The 16983-nt window shown below is 36.5% G+C and overlaps 1 protein-coding gene across 5 annotated transcripts in view; it reads left to right on the top strand.

The window, feature by feature from the left end:
- PHTF2 (putative homeodomain transcription factor 2) overlaps nt 1-16983 on the top strand; it is a 183699-nt gene that overhangs the window by 92566 nt on the left and 74150 nt on the right. For 4 of the 5 annotated variants that reach the window (XM_036758937.1, XM_036758941.1, XM_036758940.1 and 1 more), the window contains exons 3-5: nt 2450-2506; nt 13221-13290; nt 15345-15503. In XM_036758937.1, coding sequence (XP_036614832.1) covers nt 2450-2506; nt 13221-13290; nt 15345-15503 — 286 coding nt within the window. The remainder of the gene's footprint in view (nt 1-2449; nt 2507-13220; nt 13291-15344; nt 15504-16983) is intronic. The other variant, XM_036758939.1, reaches the window with a different exon arrangement.

Consider the following 16983-nt stretch of genomic DNA (forward strand, 5'->3'; position numbering starts at 1 on the left):
AAACACTATTATGACCTGGCCGAAGAGCCACCAAAGGAAATTGAGAAGGAGTGGTGAGAAGGGTAGGAGGAGAGCCAGGAGAGTTCTGTGGTCACAAAAACCTAGAAAGGAAAAAACATACAGGAGGAGAGGTTGCTTAACAACGTCAAAGAGAGGTCAAGAAGGACAAGGGTGAGAACAGATCATTAGATCTAACAATTAAGAGATCATTAGTAACTTTGGAAAGAGCAGTTTCAGTTCAATGATGAAATCAGAAGCTATCACTTTGCAGCATGTGAAGCACTAACGACCTGATAGTCTTGTACTTTGCCCTAGTAAAACCACAACTTGGTTTTCAGTGTTAGGTGCCACATTTTAGGAAGGACTTTGATAAACTGGAGATTGTTCAGAAGAGGATGATAAAGGGCCTTATGGTTATGCTCTGTGATTGGTACTTTAAGGAACTGTGGGTGTTGAGTCTGAAGAAAAGACTTCGGTGGCAATACAATGGGTCTTTTCTGCTTAGATGTGAGTGTTCTCCAAGATTCTGTCCTAGGCCCTCTTTTTTTCTTTTTTTCTACCCTCTTTCTCATTAACCTTATCAGCTCTCTGTGCAGATTTTATCTGTAAGTTATATGTATCCAACTCCAGTAACTCTCCTGAATTTCATTTCTGAATCACCATCTGACATTTCAGACTGACTGTCACTGGTACACCCTAAGCTCAGCATGTCCAGAACCAAATTTATTATCTTTTCCCCAAATGATTGTTTCTCTCAACTTCCGTGCTATCACTCAAAAATCTCAGATTTGTAGCTTTTGCACTGGCCAGCCCATATGCCTGGGATGCATCCTCTTCTCACCTCTATTTCAAAAAATCCTTCTCTTCCTTAAGACCAGGTTCTTCATGAAGTTGCTGCTTCTTCTCAAGGACCAACTTCTTCACGAAGCCTTTCCTGGCCCTCTGTTTTGATATTGCCCTCCCTCCCAAATTACCTTGTATTACCCACTTTGTATATCCCCCCATTAGGATGAAAGCTCCTTGTGAGAATTGTTTCGTTCTTTGTGCTTATTTCTCCACTACCTAGTACTGTGCCAGACATATCCATGCTTAATAATTTCTTTCTATTTGATTGACTAAAATCTTACAAGGGTTGTCAGGTGAAGGAAGTATTAGGCTTATTCTCTTTGATCCCAGAGGGCAGAAGTAGGAACAGTAGATGGAATTTCCAAAGGGTCTGGTTTAGGCTTGGTAACAGAAGATTTTTGACAATCAGAGCTGTCCAGAAGTAAAGTGGATTGCCTTAGAAGGTAGTAACTTAAACAAATACTGGACAACTAGTTGTCAGTGATGGAGAGGATGTTTTTTCCTGTTCACATCTGGCTTCATGTAAGAAGTCTTCAGACGTCTCTTCTAACTTTGAGATTTTTTGTTCAGCTGACTGAAGTCCTCTGAGACTTCTCTGACTTCTCCACTATGTCCCCACTCTGGGTACCTGCCCCCACACCCTTTTTCAGCCCTTTGTGCATTAGTCTTCCCTTAATGGATTGTAGACTTCTAGAGGGCAGGGGCTGCGAGTGTGTGTGTGTGTGTGTGTGTGTGTGTGTGTGTGTGTGTGTGTGTCTGCGTGTCCAGTGTTTAGCACAGTGATTGCCTGAAGAGGTTATGGAATTACCTAACACTAGAGTTCTTCAGATTGAAACTGGATAACCACTTTTCAGGGATGTTGTACAGGTACTACCTGCTCAGGCACAGACTAGACTAGATGAATTCAAAGGTCTCTTCCAGCTGTAGGATCCTTTCAAATTCTGTTTTTATTCAGGCCAGTAATGACAAATTGTATTCATGTTTATAGATGAGTCGGCTAGCTGTCTCAGTGGCTTGAGTATTGAACTTAGAGTTTGAAGGGTCAGAATTCTGCCTCCTTGGCAAGTCACTTAATCTCTCTCAGCCAGTTTTCTCATCTTTAAAGTGGGGGAAAATAATGGTACTTAACTTCACAGGGCTAACACGAAGATCAAACGAAATAACATCTAAAGCACTTGTACATTTTAAGTTATTAATTTGCTGATCACTATTAATACCTTCTATGGTTGCTGTGCTCTGTATGAATGCTATTTTCATTATCATGGAAGTTATTTTTCCCTATTATTCCAAAAGCAGTCCCATAATTATATTTTTGTAAGTACTTTTCTAGAAGTGCTTACAAACTTATGGATAATAACTCTAAATAATTCCTCTAGAATTTTTAGAACAGTAATTATATTTGGGGTTACAAGAATAGTTTTAATAGGTATGGAAAAACATAACACCATAGGCTTTTGCTAATGAGAAAATTATGAAGAAGGAGGTTAGGCTTCTAATAGACTGAACTGTTGCCTAGTATCTATTTGAAAGATGCATGAACTCCTTTTAATTCTTTCCACATCGAGTCATATTAATGACTTAATATGTTGTTTTCTCTTTCTAGATTGGAGCATATGATCAACAGATATGGGAAAAATCCGTAGAACAAAGAGAAATCAAGGTAGCAAAGTTGTATTTTTTTATACTTTGGAGCATAATTTCTATAAATTTATTGATGTTACAGGTTCAGTTCCTTATAAGAAAAATTCTTCTATGCAGTTGTTATGATATAAATGAGTATTTAACATTACAATATAAATTAGAAGGTAAGATCATCTTTGGTATCTTTCTCAGTCTCTACCTTTGTTCTTTTGAATTTTGCATTCTAGCATCTTTATCCTCTTATTTCCCTTTATGAATTCTAATGGTTATCTTTTATCAGCTTTTTCCCACCCTTTCCCTTATCACCTTATATTTCTAGTTTATTTTTTTCTCCCTTTTGATGCTGTCATTGCTCTGTACAGTTGATTAGACTGGTGAGTATTTCAGGGTTTTTTCCCTCTAAGTGACCTTGTGCAAAGTATGTTTTCCATAATTGGAATTTTGCATTTTGGTGCTACTAACAGAATGCTATCAATTCTAAAACAGTTTTGGAAAAGCTGGCCAATTATTTTAAAATTGAATTTTTAAAAATTAGTTAAAAACCTCTTCTGTTACAGCTTGCTCCTTCTTGCATAATTGTTGGCTTTAATGAACATATATACTCATAGATTGCAGTTTGCAAGTCTTTGAGAAAATAGAAAATATTTTATTAACAACATGCACTGATTCTGAATAGTTAAATTTTCTTTGAAATTATTTTCTTTTTTCTTGGATATTATTAATTAATTTGGTGATATGCATGAGCTAAGCCATTCTAAAAACTTCATGTGGATTGATTGAGCTTATCCAGTTTGGCTTGGAACTGGACAAAAGGTTGCTTATTAGAAAGTTTGATATTAGATTAAAAGCAAACTTGTAGTCATTTTAAAATCTGGCAAAATTTATTACATCAAAATTGTATTCTTGCACAAAATAGCACTAAATTGTGGGGTTCTTTGTAATTTTAGAAGTTTTGATTTTAAATCACAGAGATGTAAAAAATGACAAATTTGCAAAGAACGTGTTTATAAACCTATCAAGTGTTTTTGGAGGGACACAGCCAAATTACTTGAGAATTTTTCAGAATTAGGAAATATTTTATTGCTAAAGTAAAGGAGAGGATAAAATGGGATTGTGCCAGTGAATTGCTATTATGCGAGCTGACAGGCTTTAAGAAAACAATAAAAACTTGGGATTGGAAGACTGTTGTCTCAAAGTTTTCGCTTTAAAGCTCTGACAATAAGTTCAGAGGTATGTAAGACTTTTATGATCAGCAAACAAAGTCACTTTGTTGTATTTTAGAACAGTTTGAAATCTGCTGCAAAGAAATTATTTGTAGGAAAAATTTTATGTTCAGGATTATTATTTTTTTGATTGGGGATTTTAAGGCAAGTAAGTACATTAATTGATATGTAAATGGTCATGGTTTTAAAGGAGTAAGAAATTTGACTGTATTTTGGGAAGCCCTTTTTACTACTTATGTCACCTTATTTAACAGTGCTATTAATAATTAATAGAGAGATGAAAAATAGGCCAAATATATTTCTTTTGGGTAACTTGAGTTATATAATTGATTTTTTTTTAGATTTTATAACCTTTAAAAAAAGGTGTTGATTTGTGGAAACTAATGATCTACTTTTTAATAAGCTCTTCAGGTTTTTTATTTTAGGGACACGCACCAAAATTGTAATTTGTTTTTTAGAAAATTGTTGTCTTGAATAGTCATGAAAAAAGATTGAACAGGATTTCCTGTATCTGAAACTGCTAGTTATGATTTTAGATGGGACCTAAACAAATTTCATGCATAGGAAGTACAGATCAGTGAGCCAAAACATACTTTCTAAATTTATTTATTTTTTTAAATTTTTTTTTGATTTAAATTTATTTATTTAACATATTTAGTTTTCAGCATTGATTTTCACAAGACTTTGAATTACAAGTTTTCTCCCCATTTCTACCCTCCCCCCCACTCCAAGATGGCATATATTCTGGTTGCCCTGTTCCCCAGTCAGCCCTCCCCTCTATTATCCCACTTCCCTCCCATCCCCTTTTCCCTTCCTTTCTTGTAGGGCAAGATAAATTTCTATGCCCCATTGCCTGTGTATCTTATTTTCTAGTTGCATGCAAAAACTTTTTTTTTTGTTTTTGAACATCTGTTTTAATTTGGCTATTAACTTATGAATGCATACTGGCACCATGCTAGATTACAACTGGTACCATACTAGGATACAAAGGAAAGTCTTCTGCCCTTAAGGAACTTTTATTTCACTGAGGGAATACTTTTAAACATACAGGACAGGTATAGGAAATGGGCCTTTGACTTCATTGATACAGAGAACTCCTCCCTTCCCACCCACCCTCCCCAAGAAATCAAGCAATTCAACATAGGCCACATGTGTAACATTATGTATAACCCTTCCACAATACTCATGTTGTGAAAGACTAACCATATTTTGCTCCTTCCCAACCCATTCCCCTTTATTGAATTTTCTCCCTTGACCCTGTCCCCTTTCGAAAGTGTTTGTTTTGGATTACCTCCACCCCCATCTGCCCTCCCCTCCATCATCCCCCTCCCATTTTTTATCTTCCTCCCTCTTCTTTCCTGTGGGGTAAGATACCCAATTGGGTATGTATGGTATTCCCTCCTCAGGCCAAATCTGATGAGAGCAAGGTTCACTCATTCCTCCCTCACCTGCCCTCTCCCCTCCTCCCACAGAACTGCTTCCTCTTGCCACCTTTATGCGAGATAATCCACCCCATTCTATCTCTCCCTATTGATTTTATTGCTTTTAGATATCGTCCCTTCATCTTCAACTCACCCTGTGTCTACTCTCTCTCTCTCTCTTTTTTATATATACATATACATATATACATACACATATATATACACACACACACAGATATATACATACATACACATTAACTTATATATATACATAAACATATATATATGCATATTCCCTTCAGCTACCCTAATACTGAGGTCTCGTAAATCATACATGTCATCTTTCCATGTAGGAATGTAAACAAAACAGTTCAACTTTAGTAAGTCCCTTGCAATTTCTGTTTCTTGATTACCTTTTCATGCTTCTCTTGAATCTTGTGTTTGAAAGTCAAATTTTCTATTCAGCTCTGGTCTTTTCACTGAGAAAGCTTGAAAGTCCTCTATTTTATTGAAAGTCCTTATTTTGCCTTGGAGCATGATACTCAGTTTTGCTGGGTAGGTGATTCTAGGTTTTAATCCTAGCTCCATTGACCTCCGGAATATCGTGTTCCAAGCCCTTCGATCTCTTAACGTAGAGGCTGCCAGATCTTGGATTATTCTGATTGTGTTTCCACGATACTCAAATTGTTTCTTTCTGGCTGCTTGCAGTATTTTCTCCTTGATCTGGGAGCTCTGGAATTTGGCAACAATATTCCTGGGAGATTTCTTTTTGGGATCTATTTGAGGAGGCGATCTATGGATTCTTTCAATTTCTATTTTGCCCTGTGGCTCTAGAATATCAGGGCAGTTCTCCTTGATAATTTCTTGAAAGATGATATCTAGGCTCTTTTTTTGATCATGGCTTTCAGGTAGTCCGATAATTTTTAAATTATCTCTCCTGGATCTATTTTCCAGGTCTGTGGTTTTGCCAATGAGATATTTCACATTGTCTTCCATTTTTTCATTCCTTTGGTTCTGTTTTATAATATCTTGATTTCTCATAAAGTCACTAGCTTCCACTTGCTCCAGTCTAATTTTTAAAGTAGTATTTTCTTCAGTGGTCTTTTGGACCTCCTTTTCCATTTGGGTAATTCTGCCTTTCAAGGCATTCTTCTCCTCATTGGCTTTTTGGAGCTCTTTTGCCATTTGGTTAGTCTATTTTTTAAGGTGTTGTTTTCTTCATTGTATTTTTCAGTATTTTTTTGGGTCTCCTTTAGCAAGTCATTGACTTGTTTTTCATGGTTTTCTCACATCCTTCTCATTTCTTTTCCCAATTTTTCCTCTACTTCTCTAACTTGCTTTTCCAAATCCTTTTTGAGCTCTTCCATGGCCTGGGACCAGTTTATGTTTTTCTTGGAGGTTTCTGTTGTAGGCTCTTTGACTTTGTTAACTTCTGTCTGTATGTTTTGGTCTTCTTTGTCACCAAAGAAAGAATGCAAAGTCTGAGACTGAATCTGGGCGCATTTTTGCTGCCTGGCCATATTCCCAACCAACTAACTTGACCCTTGAGTTTTTCAGTGGGGTATGACTGCTTGTAGACTAAAGAGTTCTATGTTCCACGTTTGGGGGGGGTAGGTGCCAGCTCTGTCACACCAGCACTCCTCCTTCCCCAAGAACCCCCAACCCGGACTAGGCTTAGATCTTCAACAGGCTGTTGCACTCCTGCTCTGATCTGCCACTTAATTCCTCCCACCAGGTGTGCCTGGGGCCAGAAGCAGCAGCAGCTGTAGCTGCCCCACCTCCATGCCCCCGCGACCCCCCCCCCCCCCCCCCCCCCCCCCCCCGGGCTGGAAGCCCAACCGTGAACTCCTTCCACTCCCGCAGCTTTTCCCACTAACCTTCTCCGCTGTCTTTGGTGTTTGTGGGTTGAGAAGTCTCGTAACTGCCGCAGCTCACTGATTCAGGGTGCTAGGGCCCCTTCTGCCCGGCTTCTGGTCTGGTTGGTCCATGCCGCTCAGGCTGGGTTCTGCTCTACTCCATTCCCAGCTCCCAGCTCCGTGTGGGATAGACCTCACCCAGAGACCATCCAGGCTGTCCTGGGCTAGAGCCCTGCTTCCCTCTGCTGTTTTGTGGGTTCTGCCGTTCTAGAATTGGTTCAGAGCCATTTTTTATAGGTTTTTGGAGGGACTCAGCAGGGAGCTCACGCAAGTCCCTGCTTTCCAGCCGCCATCTTGGCTCCGCCTCCCTACTTTCTAAATTTAAAAGCCATTTTAACTTTAAAATTACTCTTTTAATTTGACACTTTTATGGTCAGCATGTACTGGGTTCTGTGTATATACAGGTACATGCATATATACTATGTATTATTAATTAAAATTATAATGTCTCATGTAAAAGTATAGCAATATGAAATTTGTGTATATTCAAGGAAAACTAAACTCCTTTATTGAAAATTGATAACTTATGCTTGATTTTCTATATAAAATAATAGTTCCTGAATATTTCCTTCTCCCTTCTTGTTTTACCTGACTTTGCTTTCATTTTCATTTGTTTATTTACCATGTGAAGTTTTTTTGAGGTCTCATTAGTAAGTAGTACCCAAACATGACTTATCTAATATTGGCCATCTATATGAATTAGAGTAGCATCTGCTATGTGCCAGGCACTGTGCTAAGTGCTGAGAACACAAGAAGAGGCAAAAAAGAATACTTGTCCTCAAGAAGCTCACAATCTAATGAAGGATACAACAATTAAGTTGTATAAACATGCTATATACAGAATAAATAGGAAATCATTAAAAGAGGGAAGGTATTAGAATTGAGGAATGTGGAAAGGCTTCCTGTAGAAGATGGGATTTTAGTTGGGACTTGAAGGAAGCCAGGAAGGCCAGTAGGCATAGTTAAGGAGGCAGAATATTGCACTCATGGAGGACAATCAAAGAAAATGACAGGAGCTAAGAGAGGAAGGCAGCTATGGGGCATAGAGGATAGAGTGCCAGGCCTAGAATGAGGAAGACTTATCTTCCTGAGTTCAAATCTAGCCTCAGACACTTACAAACTATGTGATCCTAGGGAAGTCATTCAACCCTCTTTACCTCAGTTTCTTCATCTGTAAAAAAAAAAAAAGGCTGGAGAACGAAATGGCAAACCATTCCAGTTTCTTTACCAAGAAAACCCCAAAAGGTGTCCTGAAAAGTTGGATGTGACTGTAAATGACTAAACAACAACAAAATAGATTAGACTATCTTTTTTTCTGTGGAACAGAAAGATGGCCAGAATCACTGGGAGTAAGGTGTAGGAAGAGTGGAAAGTTGAGAGGAAGGAAGGGAGACTAGGTTATGAAGTGAGAGAATGCTAAACAGAGGATTTTGTATTTGATCCTGTAGGTGGTAGGGAGCCCCTGGAGTTTACCAAGTTGGGGGCATGGTGTGGCGTTTTGTGTGTGACATGGTCAGACCTGCACTTTAGGAAAATCTCTCTGGTGGCTGAATAGAGGGTGGACCGGAGTGGGGAGAGGCTCAAGGCAAGCAGACACACCATCAGGCTGGTGCAGTAGTCATATGTACTGATTGAGTCTATCCATGTAAATTGAAATTAGATCTTATGTTCTCATTTTACAAAGTTTACCAGTTATTCAGAATATGGATAACCATCAATGAAAAATTTTTAAAAGATCTTTTAAAAACTCTTATAGTGTTCTATTAGATTGACTTGCAAATGATGGAAGAACATGGGACATGGAGTCAAGAAGACCCAAGTTCAAATCCAGCCTCAAAGAGTTTTACTAGCTGTGTGATCCTGGACAAATCATTTAACCACTCCTTCAGTTTCCTTAATTGCAAAATGGGGATAACAATAACACACACCTCCCAGACTTGTTGTGAGGATCGAATGAGGTGATATTTGTAAAGTGCGGAGCACAGTGCCTAGTACAGAGTAGATGCTTACTAAATGCTTCTTCCCTTCCCTGTCCCTATCTCTTGCCCCCAAGAAAAAAGGTATCTGGATGGATGAAATAATTTTAGAATTTTGGAGCAAAGTAGAGGACATTAAAGCTTATTTTCATACTAAAAAAATTGCCACACATAGTAAGCTTTTTATATTGCTGTTCAGTAATTCCTGACTCTTTATGAGCCCATATTGGGGTTTTCTTGTCAAAAGTACTGGAGTGGTTTGCCATTTCTGTCTTCAGTGGATTAAGGCAAACAAAGGTTAAGTACCTTGCCCAGGGTCACACAGCTAGTGAGTGTCTGAAGTCAGATTTGAACCCAGGTCTTCCTGACTCCAAGCCCAGTGCTTTATCCATTGAGTTGTCTAGCTGCCTAGCATTTCACATATAGATATAATTTCATGTCATATAATTTAAAGGTTAGCATCATGTCATAGAATTTAGAGGGGAGCTGGCATCATCGTTTATGCCATATTTGTGTAGAGCACATCTTGGAAAGACATCAGTATTTAGAACATGTGTCTTCCAAATCATTTTGTTCAATTTTGTTAAAATGACTATAGCTTTAGAAATCAGACTTCTAAAATGTGCCTCAAGTTCAGCTCAGCAAGAATTGTCTAAGCACCTACTTTGTGCAAGGTTGCTGTGTTGATAGTGCTGGGGAATATAAAAAGAAAATGAAAAAGTCACTACCTTCAAGTTGTTTACATTCTATTTAGCAATGAGTAAGACCTGTAAAAAATTTTTTTCAACTTAGAAGAAACAGCATAATATTTTTGGTCACAGAATATAGAGCTGGAAGGGAACCTAGGAGATCATCTAATCCGACCCTGTCACTTTACTGATGAGGAACCTGAGACCCAGAGAGGTTAAGTGACTCGCCTAATTTCTCATAGGTAGCAAGCATCAGAATTTGTTTTCGAAAGAGGTCTGCTACTTCCAAATTCAGTGCTGTTTTTGCTATACCGTTCTGTCTCATATAGACATTTCAGCTGAGAAAGATGTTTCTGCCTTGAAGTGTACATTGTGTATATTGTGAGGCAGAACAAAAATGGCTCCACCCATTTACTGAAATGATCCTGTGACTCCTCTTCTTGCTCCTTCAAGAATTTAAGCTTCAGCATCGGTTCTTTCAGCAAGTTGTTCATCTATTAGTCATAGTTATGGCAAGAGTGAGGGCTGGAATTTGAAACTAAGCCTAAAGGATTATAAAACCATGCACACCTTTTGACCCAGCAAAACCACTATTAGATCTGTATCACAAGGGCAGGGGGCAGGACTTCTGTGAAAAAAAAGTATAGCAGCTCTTTTTGTGGTATCAAAGAATTGGAAATTGAGGGGGTGCCTATCAATTGGAGAGTGGCTAAACAAATTGTGGCATAAGATTGCGATGGAATACTATTGTGCTGTAAGAAATGATGAGCAGGATGCTTTCAGAAAAGCCTGGTAAGACTTACATGAACTGATATGAAGTGAAGTGAACAGAACCCAGGAGAACATCGTACATAGTGATAACAACATGTACAGTGATCAACTGTGAATGATTTAGCTATTCTCAATAATACAATGATGCAAGATAATTCTGAAGGACTCATGATGGAAAATGCTATCCACCTGCAGAGAAAGAACTAATGGAGTCAGAATGCAGATTAAAACATAAATTTTAAAATTTCTCTTTTTTTGTCTGTGTTTTCTTTCACGACATGACTAATATGGAAATATGTTTTGCATGACTGCATATATATAACCAACATCAAATTGCTTATCTTTAAGTTAGAGGGGAGGGGAGGAAGAGAAGGCGAAAAGTTAGAACTCAAAGTTTTAAAATTGAATGTTAAAAATTGTTCTTACATGTAATTGGGAAAAAACAAAATTTAATTAAAAACAAAAGAAAGAGTGAGGGCTGGACTGCCTGTGGCCTTTACCATAGTGGGAAGGTGTAGAGGAATCTCCTTACATAGAGTCTTGCTCCCCTCACAACTAGCTTTTATTAAGTGCCTTTTACACACACTATACTAAGCACTGGGGTTACGAAGAAAGGCAAAAATAGCCCCTGCTCTCGAGGAACTTACAGTTTAATGGAAGAGACAACATGTAAATAACACGTACAAATAAGATTATATATATATATATATACATATATATCTATCTATATCTATATATATCTATATATCTGTATCTATCTATCTATCTATATATCATAAATTAAGAACAGCCTCAGTGGGAAGGCATTAAGATTAAAGGAGGACTGGGAAAAGTTTTTGCAGAAGGTGGATCTTGAGCTGAGACTTGAAGGAAGGTAGGACAGAGAATTAAAAAAATTCCAAAATAATCTTCTTGAAATCATATCACCTCTCTCTTCAAGAACCTTTAGTGCAGGGGTTCTTTACCTGGCATCCATGAATTTGTTTTTAAGAAATACTTTGACAACTGTTTCAATGTAATTGGTTCCTTCATAATCCTATGTATTTTATTTCATGCATTTAAAAACATTCTGAGAAGCAGTTCAGTAGGATCAACCATCCTGCCAAAGGCGTGCATCTCTCTCTCTCTCTCTCTCTCTCTCTCTCTCTCTCTCTCTCTCTCTTTCTCTCTCTCTCACTCTCTCTGTGTCTCTCTCACTCTCTCTCACTTTCACACACACATACACACACACACGGTTAAGAACTCCTGCTTTAGTATTTCCTTGTTGATTTTAGGATGAATCTAGTTTAGTGAAACAAGCAGTTATTAAACACTGTGAGCCATGGGTTTTGGGAATAAATAGACTAACAAAAGGAAAATAGTCTCACCATAAAGGATGTTAGATTGTATTGGGTGTATACAGTGTATAAACAGAGAAGTATGCCCATAATAATTTGAGGAAGGCGAGAACCCTAACTATTAAAGGGGACCAGGAAGGGCTTCTTGTAGATGCCGCATTAACTGAGCTTTGAAGGAAGCTAGGGATTCTAAAAGATGACAGTGAAGAAGGAACATATTTCAGGCATAGAGGGGACAATGTCTTTAAAGACAACTAGGCAAGGAGATGGAATGCAAAGTTTGGGGAACGACAGGTAGGCCAGTTGAGCTGAGATCTATAAAATAAATCTGGAAAGCTAAATGGAAGCTAGATTGTAAAAGTAGCTGAGTGGCACAGTGGACAGAGCGGTGGACCGGGAGTCAGGAACACATAAGTTCAAATCCAGTTGTAGATACGGTCTAGCTATATGACCTTGGGTAAGCCACTTAATCTAACTCAATTTCTTCAGTTGTAAAATGAGGATAATACTAAAACTTATCTCTCAGGGTTGTTGTAAGGATCAAATGAGACAATATTTGTAAAGCGCTTATTACAATGCCTGGCACATAATAAATGCTATAGAAATGTTAGCTATTGTAATTATTACCAAATCAGTAAGTTTGAATTTTATCTTAGAAGTAAAAGTATCAATCACTGCAGGTTCTTGAGGGATGGAAGTGTCATGGCCAGACTTGTACTTGAGGAAGATGATTGGGTATTTAGAAAGTGACATTAGACATTGGAAAGACTAGAAGTTTAAAGTCCAGTGAGGAGGCTGTTGGAAGAGTTTATACAAAATGTGATAAGGGCTTCCTTCAACCATATTTACAGATTTAGTTCATTGATTCTCTTTCATGAGTTATAGTTTCAGCCAAATTTTCCTTCTTGCTGCTCTCAGAACCTGGCATATCTCCATGCCTGTCTATAGTCTGTCTTCCCGTTCCTAGAATGTACTCCTTCTTCACCTCCACTTCCTAGAATCTCTGCTTCCTTTAAGGCTCAGGTGACATATCAGGTCCTACGGGAAACATTTCTTGATACTCCTTGTTATTAAGGCTCTTCTTTCTTAAATTGCCTTGTATTAATTTATGTCATTACATGAACTCCCCCAATAAACAGACTTCTTGAGGGCCTTTTTTTCAATTTGTGTTTTGTATCCTAAGTGCATAGAACAGAGCCCAGTGCATATAATTGAGTAGTAAAATTCTTTAAAATCTGTTTCCTTCTATTTTAAGCAAAAATGCCAAGTATACTCTGGTATTGAGTTTCTATAGATTTGATCATTAGAAATTTAATGGAAAAATATATATTTCTGCTATGTTGGGTTTAACTTTTTCATATTTCTTATATGTTTCATGTTTCTTATAATATATTTCATAGGGGTTAAGGAATAAACCAAAGAAAACAGCACATGTGAAGCCTGACCTCATAGACGTTGACCTTGTAAGAGGTGAGTATTGGATATAAACTTTAGGTTGATTATAGCATTTGATTAATATAAAATAACTTTAAATATAAAATTAGAATCTAAGAATGGGGCTAGTTTTTTCTGCCCTAGATTTAAAGAGGATTATTTTAACAACTGCCCGTAAGTGAAGACTAGATTTTCTGATACTGAAACGTCATTATGAATTTGTCAAGAAAAGAGATTTGTGATCCAGAAATCTACATTCAAAGCCGTACGAGAAATAAAAATAAGGTAGATATATCTCTGCTCATGAGAGTCTTATAATCTCTTTAGGGAGATACATACAAAAACATATAAAATGTTAGCAATGCAGAACAACATTTAATGTATAGAACATGTGACAGTAATGAATGTTTTAGGAATTTAAAGAAGAGAAAGGTAATGTTTGGCCAGGGTGATCAGAGAAGACTTCACAGAGGAGTTGGGACTTGAGGTAGACCTTAACAAATAGGATTTTGCAAAGAGAGGGAGAACAGCATTTTAGGTGACAGGAAATGACAAACAAAGATGTGAAAATGGGAATGAACAAAATATGTTTGAAAGGAAAGTGAGTATATTACCCCGGAATAAGTACATATATAACATGTCACTTATTAGTTTTTAACTCTTTCCCTTCCTCTTTAAGTAAACTAAAGCCTAGGTTCAGAGGTTAAACTCTGATCTTACCAAATTGGGAAGGCCCAGTGATGGATGTTATCTCTTTAATCCAAGCCTGGGTAAATGCAAAGAGGATCATCACTAGGGTAGCTTCAGAATGATGAATTTTTTAGCCTTGGGGATACTCAAAGACCATCTACTAAACATTCATTTGTTGGTGAAGGGACTTCTCACAAAGACAAAGTCACATGCCTGTTCTACTGACATTTTTCTACCACTTAAGCTGATTTTTCTCTTGTTTTTGTATTTAGTTTGACTTCAAATTGTATTTTTTCCCTTTATTTTTATCTCCCCTGGTTTTTTGTCTTTTCTTCTCAGTCCCCCATGTCACCTTGTTAAATTTAATTTCAATTCATATTATTTCCCATTAAAGGACAGTAAACCCTCCGAGAATGCTAGCAATTTTATTTTGTATATTTTTTCTTAATCTTTCTGCTTAGATGATGATATACCATCATGGTTTTCAACTTTTGGTTTAATAGGTATAGATAGTAAATATAGAGAAAGAAATTAAAAAAGCAATTATAGAAAGTATGGAAAATTTAGGAAAGAAGAGAATTTAAAAGTAGAACAACACAACTATAGAAAGTTAAAGGGATTAAAATATACTTGTGTATACACACATATAAAGGATAAAAAGTAGAATAAATAAAAGCATTTAAATACAATTATCTTTTTCTATCTTATGTTAAGACTGTTGCAAGAGGTAGTAAGTATAGTACCTAAATCCAAAATCCAATTTTGTTCGACAGAACACAGTAGTATTTGTTTATATAAAGAATTCAAGTGGTATTATTTCAGAAGACTGGGAAATTTATAGATTTTCTTTTATATTTGTAAGAGTGTAGGGGGAAATTTCTGTACTTATTCCATTTAAAATTACTCATTTTAAAATGCATATGAACATTTAATTATATAATGTGAAATGGAGATCCATGCTTCATTGATGTGGATACTTTTGCCATTGATTTCAGTCACACTCCTTCCAAGTATACCAGTGCTTCAGGCATTGGTGTAGCAAGAAAAAAAAATCCATCCATCTGTCTGTGTCTATCTAGTCACTTATATATCATCACACTATCTGTATCACCTCGTAAGGTGCTTCTCTGAATTCACCTAGTTTGGTCTTCATGAAAAAAGCACTCCATTCCATCCCTGGGCCCTTTGATTTTCTAGTTTGATAGGATCTGTGAGATGTCTCATTGCGGGGGTGGGGGCTGGAGGGGTCACCTCTTAAACCATGAAAAGACATCTGAATAGTATTTTAGTAATGGGAAATATTTGGAGGGGGGAAAATCTTAAATTGTTCTCTAAAACTTTAATTGCATTCTGTAAATAAAATGAGTTGATATACGCACTTTGCCTTTTTATTTCTCCAGGATCTGCATTTGCTAAGGCAAAGCCTGAGAGTCCTTGGACTTCCCTAACAAGAAAGGGAATTGTTCGAGTTGTGTTTTTCCCCTTTTTCTTCAGGTGGTGGTTACAAGTAACTTCAAAGGTCATCTTTTTCTGGCTACTTGTTCTTTACCTCCTTCAAGGTATGAACAAATGACAAGAACCTTTTTAGTTCTAAATGTTTTTCAGGATGTTTAAATTATTATATATTTGTTTTATACATGTTAATATTAAACCATGTCTTTTATTTATACCAGCTACAAAACCAGTTTAATGATATCTGTGAAAAGCAAGATCCTTATTTTCAAGTTAAAATTAAATGAAATATTGAAATATGAATAGATGGGAGAAAACAGAAATTAGAAGAAATAGGGAATAAGGTAGGAAGAAGGCTGTTTAAGGTCATGGTCCATAATGAATAATCTACTTTTATGGAACCCAGAACATACTTATCTCATTGAAGTAAGTTCTTGCTACCTTAGAGATTATTTATCCCCGGTACATTGTACATTGTTCCATACATAGAGCATTATCTTGAGCTATTACTTGCATGATCATTTAGTTCCTCAGTTTAAACTGTAAGAACTAGAGGGTAACTGTAGAGGCTTTCAGGTCTTCTTCAATGATGAAACACCTTTACGTTAGGAATATTTTACTGTTTTGTTTATTCTCACTAAGTATTTGATGTATTTTAGTCAAATTTTATTTGACTAAATAAATTTTCCACTTCTGAGTTTGTCCATAAACATGTAAAAAAATTTTGAAGACTGCATGATTATTAAATTATGACTCAACAGATTTGAGGTATCAGATCACCATGGTATTTCGCTTCATCCTGGTGCTTTGTATTTTTATTATAATCTCACCAATAGGATATCTGTCTTCTTTGTTCTTCTGGTTCATATATATTGGAGTTTTATTACCATAATAAAATGAATTGCAAGCAGAAGTAGGAGCTAACTTGGGACTTCTGAGCCATGACTGCCCCTCTTTCAGTTGAGATCTAGTCTTCAATCTCTGACCATATATACTATGCTGAAATATGCCATGGTCACATGTTGTCTCTTCTTCTCGTGCATCCCCCCAAGTGTTTATATATATATATGTGTGTATATATATATATATATATATATATATATATATATATGTGTGTGTGTGTGTGTGTGTGTGTGTGTGTGTATATGTATATATATGTATATATATAATTTTATATATAAAATATATATAATTATATATATTATATATATAATATATATAATTATATATATATAATTTTTTTTCCTGAAAGACCAGAAGAAATATATATTTTATGTTTATTGGCTGGTATCTAGAGTCAAAGGGAATTGTTTGAACCCTGATTTAAATGATGTGGCAGTGGAACTTGAAGGAAAACATACTTCTTAAAAAAGAGCCATATTTTTCTTCATACTAGTATGTTCATAAAGTCAAGACATGCAGTCTTAGCTTTGAGGTCAGCTCTCAAGGATAGCAGCCCTTTGGGAGGTTTATATGTATTAACTTTACTTAACAGCTTTCTTAATTCTTTATCATTATTGTCATGAAATGTTTCCTAAGTGTATACCGCATTCATATATATATATATATGTGGCAAACACTTTCTGT

Source organism: Trichosurus vulpecula, chromosome 5, assembly GCF_011100635.1.
Source record: "Trichosurus vulpecula isolate mTriVul1 chromosome 5, mTriVul1.pri, whole genome shotgun sequence".
NCBI classification, from domain to species: domain Eukaryota; kingdom Metazoa; phylum Chordata; class Mammalia; order Diprotodontia; family Phalangeridae; genus Trichosurus; species Trichosurus vulpecula.